This window comes from Diabrotica undecimpunctata, chromosome 10 (genome assembly GCF_040954645.1).
Source record: "Diabrotica undecimpunctata isolate CICGRU chromosome 10, icDiaUnde3, whole genome shotgun sequence".
Taxonomy (NCBI): Eukaryota; Metazoa; Arthropoda; class Insecta; order Coleoptera; family Chrysomelidae; genus Diabrotica; species Diabrotica undecimpunctata.
The window spans coordinates 73,386,511-73,397,961 of NC_092812.1; the positions used below are offsets into that span (position 1 = coordinate 73,386,511).

Here is an 11,451-nt window from a genome sequence, read left to right on the forward strand (position 1 = left end):
TTTCCCATTATGAGTTGGCTGTTTTCGTCCTCCACAGCACTATATTTTCCTAGTCACCTTCTCCGAGGTCCCTATCTATCATAGTATTTCCTATGTATGTTTTCCATCTTGTAGCAGGTCTTTTTCCCGGCGGGTCCCAGTCCAATATTCTTTTCGGCCACCTGTGCTCTGGCATTCTTTGTACATGCCCATACCATTACAGGGGCTCTGTTTTCCAACTTTTTTGTAATTGAGTGTTCTACTTCCATTCTGTTTCATATTTCCTCTGTTTTTATTCATCCGCTCTGGTGATTTGTAGACATCCTCTCATAAAGTCCAGTTCAACTGTTCTTATTTTATTTGTCATTGGCCATACTTCCACTACATATAGGGTAATATTCATCACTATGCTCTGAAAGAACGTTGTTTTGTTTTCTTTGGGTAGACTGTTGTTCCATACCACTGCATGCAGTGCTTTCGTGGCTTGTTTTCCACATGCTGTTTTCATTTCTAAATCTTTGATACAAGGATCATCTCGGCTTATCATTGACCCTAAATAGTCTGTTCTTCTAAACTTAAGTTTAAATCTTCAAGATCGGATCCAATACGTAAGTATTCGCTTTTACACATTTTTAAATTGAGTCTCCATAGCTCATATTCTTCCTTTATTAATTTCCATATCCTCCCTGTCTTGTTCAAAAATAACTGGGTCATCTGCGAAAAGTGGTAAATGTAATATATTCTCTTATACTGGTATGCCCATTGTTCCGCATTTTCTATACCATCCCTTTAAACTTCAAAGCTGATTGTATATATATATATATATATATATATATATATATATATATATATATAATGTTAAAAAATGTAGGTAATAGACCACATCCCTGTTTGAGATTGATGTGCGGTAATTGTTTTTGTTATTTCATTGTCTAACTTTATATGCTCCTCTGATTTTTTATAGTCTTTGTGTTTAATTCACCCATTTCTCTCTAACGTGCATTTTTCTCATTGCTTCCCATAGTTGTTTCCTGGGTACGATTATATGCATTTTCCAGATCTGTAAAGTTCCTATGTGTTTTAATATTTTTCTCTTTGTTCTTTTCTATCACCTGTCTCATGATGAATATATTATCTAGACACGATTTGGTGGATCAAGTGGACAAGATTCTTGCTGTTGAAGCCGTTACACTGATCCCTCTATATATATTTGGTGACCTTCTATAATCTTTTTTGAAAATGGAGGAGATATATCATAGATTTCACTCCTCTGAAATCTCCTTTGCTTCGATTTTATTGAATAACACTCGTATGAATGACACGGTCCTTGCGCCTCCATATTTTAGCAGTTTAGTTATATCTTCCTCTGTGATTTCGGCTTCCTCTGTTATTGTTGTCACATTTCTCATGAGATATACCTCTGTTATTGTTGTCACATTTCTCATGAGATATACTCCGGTCTATTCTCCTGCAATAATTTTGTGTAATGCTCCTTTGATGTAATTATCTGTATATTTTTACTTCGTTTATTACTGCTGATGTTTTTTATTTTTTTCCATGCTTCCGTTAATATATGATACCCTATCGTTTTGTCTATGTCTCTGCCCGTTCTTCTCTAGCCTTATTCTTTGCTTCACTTGTTGTCTGAGGGTACGTCATGTTCCTGGGGTTCTGTCGTTTAGCCATTTATGAAACTTACTTTTTTTCTTTTAATCATCTCTTCTTGGTCGTCACTGTATTTCTACAAATATTTATTCTTGTGTTGTTCAAAACCTAGCACTTCGTTTGCCGCTTTGTTTATTTTTTACTTTAGTTGTTGATACATTACTGTTGGCGTCCATTCTTCGTGCATCTGTAGTATATTCTGTAGTCTACTCTCATATAATGAATACTAAATTGTTGTAGAAGTTCTACTTTTGGATATTGTCATTTTGTCGTCGTCTCGTATATATGGATTTCCCTAGTACTAATCGGTGGTTATTTGTACATTCTGCTTGTATGTATGCTCTTACACCTTGTATTAGTTTTATTGTTTTTGTTAGTTTTTTTCTTCCTCGTTATATCTGGCCCACTGTAAGTGGTCGTATCTTCATGTTGTGCTAATTCTGGTCTTTCATCTAAGAATAGCTTTTGTCATCTCTTCAACCTGTCGCTATTTTGCTGTTAACTACTATATCTCTTTGCATTTTTGTTCATAACATTTCTCTTTTGGCTGTGAAATGCAACGGTGTAGTCTCAGAAGAATTCGAACTGAAAAAAAGTGTTGCTAAGGAGACCCGTTGCCTACCTTGCTATTCAGTATAGTTTTAGAAAAAATTGTAAGGGTTAGTGGGATAAATAGGTCCGGCACTCTTTTATACAAAGAGCACCAATGGTTAGCATACGCGGATGATGTGGTTCTCATTGCAACAAATGGTAAAAACTGGCTAGTATTGCAAAAATTCGGGAAAGCTGTAAAATTGAACTGATGGTTAAGATTAATAAATCCAAGTACATGGAAATCTCGAGGAAAAAATGAATAAACACCTTTAAATTAGAGGTGAAGGATTGACCAGTTGTAGAATTCGAGAAGGTGGATGAATATACGTACTTAGGTACCCTTATTGATCAGACATGTACGGATGAAACTGAAATCAACCTGAGACTGACCAAGAGCAACAGATGTGCTGGGGCCATAAACAAATACGAAGACTTTTTTTTATAAGATGTCTTCTCCGCGGATATCTCTGATTATACATGTTTAAAGCTAGTAAATAGTTTCTAAAGCTAGTAAACAGCTCAGTTGAAAAATTCATATTTAAAGTATAAAAATTTGTTACAAATATGCTGTAACTACAACAATATTACCAGCTTTTGTGACACAAGTTGATATATACATTTAACGTTTTTTTGTTTCAAGGCATACTTTGTACGTTCTCAGATTGTCGGTACTGACAATAAAAAGTTATTTAACTGATCTTTCTCGAAAATACAATTTAACTTCGGATAAATTTTGTAAAGCAAAGCGATCATAAATTCATTTATTTAACAATTAATTTATGGATGTTAATTGCATTTATTCGTTTGTAACATGCTGAGGTTTGATAGTGATGAATTTCATTAATTTTACTAGCATACGTATTTTTTTAGTCTTTGATATTTTGATTTATGTTTATAAAATTAGATTATATTTTTATAATTTTTCTTCTCTAAATAGTTCTTCTTCTTCTCTAAATATCTACAAAACGAAACGTGCTAGGCATGTAAAACCTCATACCAAAAGAAAGGTTGTGATGTTTTCTACAAAATACAATACTCATATACAGGATGTTACATTTAAAAAAAATTAAAAAATTTGGTATTTGAAAACAGTGTTAACACTGTATATTGTATAGCTGGATTCCAAACTAGAAAATTTTTGATATATCATTTACATTTTTATTACCTTGGAAATTCAATCCACAGCCCTTTAAATTTGACCGTTTTTCTCAAGAAAAGTGTAATTATTTCAAAACTTAATAACTTTAGTACTACAAAACCTTATATAAACTAATCATATTTTTAAAAAATACATTTAAAATTGCTTTAATATAAAATTAAAGTTTCATTTAAAAAAACAACTTTGGTTCATTCTGTCGTTCTGACTCACCCTGTATAATCGAAAATAATTTTAAATCGTAGACGTCTTTGATGTACACCCAAAATCAACGACGTCTGTGATACATTCAAAAGTTCACCCTTTATTCATTATAGACCCATATTCATGATTATAGCTCGTTGAAATCGGGGTGTTCCATTAAAAATAAATCTTATGGACTATGCTAACTTGCGTGTATCAAACTGTACATTTAATTTGTTTAAAAAGCGCAAATTTATATAAAAGTCGATGGGTCTTAGCGTTTTTTATATTTTTTTAAAACAAAGAATTAATTTTATTTAAGTGCTTTTCACCCTGTACATAGGGTCAGTTTTTAAATGCGATATTGTTCGATAATTCTATTATGGTACAGAATATCGAAAAAAGTTATAGTAAGTAGTATATAAGTTATAGTATAGAAAAAATGTAGGCAATGATATTCTCAAGGCTTGGAAAATATGCCGAATTCTACAGAGTGATTAATATCTACATGATAAAGCAAACATTTTTTAAATAGGATACCCTGTATATTTTCCCATATTTAGATTTCTCTCATAATATCTGTTCTTAAAATATGAAGTTTCACACTATTATACAGGGTACTTAATTAATTATAACCATTTTTTATTTCGATGTAGTAATGAAATAAATACCCTCTGTATAAATAAGGAATACATAAATCATTATCAGTATTACTTAAAACGATAAACAATATGTTATTGTTTTTAAATTAAGTTTAACAAAAATCATTGAAGAATATTCGTATACAGGGTGAACTATAAAAGAAAATTATGATTTTCTTATATTTTTAAGATGTACAACTCAATATTTTTTTTTTAATATTTCATTTATGATACTCATTATTTAAAGAAATATTTTTAATTTTCTTGAAACGGGAATACCTTAAATTTTTGTAAGTAGAAATAACTATATTTGTGTAATAATATATGCAATATGAAGAACAATATGCAATAAATGTAACAGTTTTTAGATTAATGTTATATCAACAATATTTTATTTAAAAAACAAAAATACAATTTTTTGGCATCTAATTTTATTTTATTCCTTTTAGACAACACCGATACAAGTAACCTAATGGGAATTATAGTAATTTCGGTAGTCTGTTGCGCAGTTTTGACATCTATAATTTGGGTAGTAATTATCTACCAAACGAGACGCAAAATTACCAATCCGGTCATACAGACCGAAATGGAGGAACTTCCGGAGTTAGGTGACAGTAGCCACATGCATCAACTACAACTGCAACGAAGTTCAGATAACATTTCGGACCAATCTTCGTGTAAAGACAGCGGCACGGGAGATTCTGCTAAACGTAGTAACGATAATTTAGCCCAAGAAGAGCTTACCTTTGTTACTAACAACCCTGATGCTGCTAACACTAGCTCAGAAGCGAATAATTCGCAAGCGCCATTATTGCACTACCCTACGAACCATAACCGGATTTTAACGGCAGAATCCAGTTTGCCTGTTGTAAAGGCTTTAGATAGTTAAGGTAATACTAATACTTGGGCCAGTATTTGAACGTACAATTATTTTTAAAGTATTAATATTAACCAGCTAATTTAATATACATACTTAGTTTATGGCGGAATATAGTTCCATACGTTGTTTAAGTTAGATGTTGTATTAAATATTGTATTTATCTACTAGTTGTTTTATCAAATTTTGTGTTCGGTTGTTATGTTCTTTCCGACAGATTTCTTCTGAATGATTCTTACATACATCTAGAGTTGTAACTGACCTTTCGTAAGAGCAAATGGATTTATTAGTCAGGAATGCTGTTTAAGCATTGAGTGAATGTGTAAAGACGTCTCGTCTGCCGTCGTTTAATAGTAGAGCATGGGACACTTTAGCGTGTGAAAATGTCAGTTTCCTAGAGCAATGTAAGAAATTCCTCCTCTGATGGCGATCGTCGGTCACGCGACCGTCGGCACAAAAATTTCGATATCTGTCAATTCTTCTTTTTAACAATTCTTGTTTTTTAGAGGGTATTTCAAACCGAGTGGCGAGCGCGTCCATGAAATAATTTATCGCACATACAATAGAATAATAGAAAACAATTTGAGAAGATTGTTTTATATTTGAAACCGCACTAATTACAAAATTATTACTCACTTAAATAATAAATGGAGTTTGATTTTACACAGGTTGTTTAATCGATACCAAACTTTTTAGTCAAATCAGCAATTTAGTAAAAATGTTCAGTACTGACACTGTTTAAATATAAATATTAGTTATCGCTTTTTTCAAAATTTTCTACGGCACGTGAACTTAAAATTTTAACAGAAGATTATAATACCATCTTTAATTGATACTATTGATACTATAAAGTTTGATAAAAGTTGCCAAATTTTTAATTTAGTGTCGGTTATCTTAAAACCTTAATTATAAAGTCATTATGGACATACATTAAGGACATACAAAGAACTGATAAGAATTATTTCCCAGAATTTCTGGTGACTGGATTTAAAACGAGTTAGTAATTTAGTCTCATTATGTTGTCGAGTTACGTCTTGGGATCCCTAGTCACGTCTGATAATAACGTTACGGAGGAAGTGAAGAGGCTAATATTTATTGGAAATAAATGTTACCATGACTTAATTAGGCAACTAAGATCAGATAACGTCGCAAGAAAAACAAAATGCCAAATATATAAAACCCTAATAAGACCGGTACTCACATATGGCTCAGAAACCTGGACACTCACTAAAAGAGAGGAAACGTTGTTAGCCACCTTCGAAAGAAAAATCTTGCGACACATATATAAGGGCACAAAAGAAAACGGAATATGGCGAAGAAGATACAACTCTGAACTATACAAAATATACCAGGATCCGGATATTATAAATGTAGAAAGAATGGAAGAAGGCGAAATACCAAACAAAATATTCAAACAGATGCCAGTACGAAAAAGAACAAGAGGAAGACCGAAACTGAGATACTTAGAACAAATAGAAAATGATATAACAACCTTAAAAATAAAAGACTGGAGAAAAAAAGCACGAAACAGATCAGAATGGAGAAGAATCCTGGAACAGGCCAAGACCCAAAAAGGGTTGTCGAGCCAGTGATGATGATGATTGTGTTGTCGAAAAAAGAAAGGTGCTAATACGCGTATTAGAACTATTTTGTAGAATGGAGATTGTTAAGTGTAGTACAAGTAAACAGATCAGATTGACACCAGAATCCAAAAATAGTTTACAATGTATTTAAATATATACAAATACTATTTCCTGAAGATAATCGAACCAATATTAAAAAACGTGTGAGCTAAGCTACTGGAGTATCTTTACATATAGTAGAAAGGATCATTCAACAAGCAAATATTTTAACAAACGCAGAGTCAAATAATTCACTAAAATTTCTACCTACTACACTTGCTAAAAGGAAAGAAACCGTGACAGACTTGAGAAAGTCCGACAAACATTTCATTAGAAATACCATTCACCGTTTTTATTAGACTGAACGTTGTCTTGTATCATTGAAGCTTTTGCAAAAAGACTTTAAGAGGTGTACGAGTGGGCTTGAAGTGTTAGTTCTCTCTACAGAACTGTGAAAGATTTGGGATTTAAATGGAAGAAAACGAAAGATAATGGCCCCGTGTATTAATTGAACGTAAAGACATTCGTGCTCTACGCATTAAGTATTTGGATAAAATTAAATATTACAGAAGCGAAGGTAAGTCAATTGTATATGTTGATGAAACCTATGTACATGCAGGGCACACTACGCCAAATAGCTGGACAGATGCCCTTTTGATTTTTAAATCATGAGCCAAGACAGGAGATTTTCATGATAATACGAATTCAGAAAATGACGAAAAATGGATGAAAGAACAGTTAATCCCCAATTTGCCTGTAGTATCTGTTGTTACTGATAATGCGTCAAATCATAATGTACAAATTAATAAAGCACCCACCAGTAATCCTAAAAAATGGATATGATATCTTGGTTGACAAAAAAAAAATTACCATTTGTAACATCAATGTTAAAACCGGAATTGTATGAAATCATCAAACGATAAACAAGATCATATTCAATATAAATTTGACAAAGAGCTGCACGAATGTGGACATGTTTCTTTAAAACTTACGCCATATTATTCAGACTTGAACTCTAGAGAAATGGTTTGGGCGCAAATAAAAAATGGAGTTGAAAAACACAATGTTTATTTTAAGTTAGAAGCTGTAAAAGTGTTGGCAGAACAGGAATTTGCTAGAGTAATTCAAGATAACTTGGAGATAGTGTGTGAACATGTTGTCGAAGTCGAAGATAAGTATTTCGAAAATTAACATCGCTTAGATGTATTACTGAAGAATTAAGGATTGATCTAAATGATTCTAGCGACGATGACAGTGAATCTGATTATGAAAGTGAATAACATAATTTAACGTTATGTATATGAATATAAGTTTTAAAAACTGTCCTTTATGTATGTATTATGTTTTTACTTTATTATCATTATTTCGTATATTCTCTTATTTAACATCGTGAAGTTTCAGTGAGTAATAATATAATTAATAACGGTTCTTTTAAAGTTTAAACAATCTTTATAACTAATATTTATTAATACTGTAAAACGTATCTACGATTTCTCATACATTAATGTTTGTTTAATACATTGTGTTAACCTATTTTTAACAATTTTATTTAAAAGTATTTTTTGAAACGCCAATGCTTTGATAGCTCAGGCTTTATTGTTCTGAGAAATTTCCGCCACTACGTTTGAAGTACCCTCTATCTGTCATTTTCATTTATGAGGTCTGTCAACTTTGCTTTTTTTATCCATCTAAATTTTTGTTTCATATCATTTATCAACTCTTCTCTATTTTTACATCTGTCATTTGTTTCGTGATGTCTCATGTTTAATGTTCGGGTGTGGGCAAATTTTACAGACAGTGAGAAAAAGTGGTAGAAAGTGTATTATTTGGTATATCTGTGTTATGATTTTCTCACTACCACCTGTATATCAACGGGTTCCCTTGCAGTTTGTACATCTGAGCGGTAAATATCAAAGGATGCTGGTTTTTCCTGCTATTTATTTATAAAGCTCAACAGGCCTTTAAGGTCTAGGACTAAAATACAATCAACGTAATACTTATATATTACAATGAAGTGGGGTGACTTCTTATCCAACCATACTGCTTGCCTACTAAATTGGCTTACTTTTCTCTTCCATTCATCCCTGTTTGTTGATCGTTCTTCTTAACCATCAATTCCCTTTTTTGTAAGATCTTCCCGTATGCCATAAAACCATCTTTGCCTGGGTCGTCTTTTCCTTCTTTTCGTGATTGAATCCCGTTTTAGGATGATCTTTGACATCCTCTTCATTTCCATTCTCATCACGTGCCCCATCAATCTCACTCTCTGTGCCTTTATGAAGCGACTGATGCTTGGTTCATTATACAGTTCCTCTAGCTCCCTATTTTATTTATAGGAGTATTTTTCATTCCCATCGTTAAAATTTTTCCGTATTTACTTTTTTCATTGTCCATGCTTCACTACCATGCGTCACTGTGGGCCTTATTTACTGTTTTATATATCCTTAAAACATTCGTATGTTCATTGGTGAAGGTCGTTTTAACTCTGCTATTTCTGATTATTTTTTCCAATACCAAATTAAAGAGCACCGTGGATAACGGATCTCCTTGTCTAAGACCTCTGTTCATTTTATTCCTTCTTATCCGCTTATATATATATATATATATATATATATATATATATATATATATATATATATATATATATATATATATATATATATATATATATATAGATATAATTTTATCATTTGCTATAGTTATCGCCTCTCTTGTAGTTTGCCACACCTGCTCTACTCCAAGTTTATAATCAAGACTGATCCCGAAAAGACACGTAAAAAAGAAAAGAGTTGATAGATCGTATGAAATAAAATGACGGATATAATAACTGATTAGTGTGGCTCTAGAAACATTAAATTTTCTCACACATAAGTCTTCTGCTGGTATGGTATGTGAGGGAGTCATTATTCCTCCCGTAAAAAAATAACATTGTCTAGAATGTGTTATTAGAATGAATGTATACTCGAACAATTACTTAGTTATCCTAATGTCTTTAGAGAAAATTACTCAAATGTAATGAGTTTTCTTAAGGTTCAAATACTAGCCTAATGAATATGTAATAAATAAGCACCAGAATTCTAGAGACGAATATATGCATAAAGTTATTAAAATGATGTATTTTTTAAATATAACAAAAGTACGCTAAGCCACAGCTGTGAAGATATAACGATGCGTAAGTTATTTTGAAAATTATAGTTCTGAAACTATTTTCTTGTGGCATTTCTATACTAACTACTTTTTAATTAGAATAAACCACAATTTTTATTCAAAATACCATGCCTTGCGATATAATTCCACCAGCCATTGTTATCCGTCTTCTCCCAGCCACTTTACCATTTCTGTTTTAATCCTAACAACACCTCACTCATTTAATAAAGCAGTCTGATGTCCATGTTCACAATATGCGAAACTGTCACTACCTACGAACAAATCGCTGTAGATTAAGTCTTTCAGAAAAAAATAGTCTTAATTATAATTATTACAATATTTTACCAAAAAGTATAAAACAGCTAAGCTGTAATAGTTTCGATAAAGTTATAAAAAAATATCTTCTAAAACATTGTTTTTACTGCTCAGAAGAATATATGACTCATTGCAGAACATCGACTGAACTGCTTACCGTAACTTTGCCATAAATGTTTTTCTGTTTATTATATGTTCTTGTTTGTATATATTATTTAAGTTACGTTTTATATTCGTTTTGTTAATACTATGTATGTTCTTTTTGACTTGCTACAAACAATATTTGTATTGTTATGTAGTTAAATAAATACTCTACTCTACTCTACTCTACTCTACTCACTCCTTTCCTATTTTAGTTGCTTTTAAAAGAGCGTCTACTTTTTTCATATTTCTTCTTTCTTCGGTTATTATGCTTATTAGGTTTAGTCTGGTTTCTTAAAATTTATCTGCATAGTAATCTTTCCATATTAAAATATCATGTTTTTGTTTAATTCCTTTCTATTATTTATAATTGCCTTTATTTCTTTCCTATTGCCTGTAGTTCCTCCTCATTTTTGCTTCTGTTTTGATCTGTTCCTATTGTTCTATGATTGGATGTGTTTGCCTTATCAAAGACCACATACTGACCTCATTTTTCTGATAGGTATTTGTAAGCGAATGAACTACCCGTAAAATCATCTCAGGAAGCACCTCACCCTCACAATCAAAGATATGAGAATAACATGTTAAACTCTTCTACTTTAAAATGCAAAATATGTCTAAATTGTCAATATGAATGAGGCAATAAAATAAAAATATTAGAAGGCAACAATTTTATTTTGTATTATGAAAACGGTTTCCAATACACACGTCAACATTTTAATTGGAAGGCATTTTTAATTAGAATTTTGGTTTATTCCCATTAAATATAGTAGGTAATATTACTGATTTTAGTGTATCAGCGCCACAGCTAAAGCCAAAAATAGCTAATAAACCGTTCAGGTGTTATGAAACGAAGGTACGCATAATTTCTTCTTATCTGTTGCTTACTGTATGACTATATTGAGCTTGTGAACCAAATAGTGCTTATATTGCCTTTTGAAACTAAATACAATACAACGAAAGTGCCTTTTGGCCAAAACATTTTTAAGAATTGGTCATCTGATTTAAAAGAATCTCTAGGATAACAGTTAAAAATGTCTATATTAAATTTTGAGATTATTACATGGTTTACAGTATTAGATAATTGCAAGAATGCAATAATGCAGCTGATTAATATATGAAATTAAAAAC

The 11,451-nt window shown here is 31.6% G+C and overlaps 1 protein-coding gene across 1 annotated transcript in view; it reads left to right on the top strand.

Annotated features, from left to right (window-relative positions):
* The window catches only part of lbk (leucine-rich repeats and immunoglobulin-like domains protein lambik), a 43,428-nt gene extending 36,971 nt beyond the window's left edge, over positions 1-6,457 (top strand). Inside the window, exon 10 of the mRNA XM_072546706.1 lies at positions 4,668-6,457. Within this exon, the coding sequence (XP_072402807.1) occupies positions 4,668-5,107 (440 nt within the window). The 3' untranslated portion in view covers positions 5,108-6,457. The remainder of the gene's footprint in view (positions 1-4,667) is intronic.
* Positions 6,458-11,451: the final 4,994 nt, after the last annotated feature.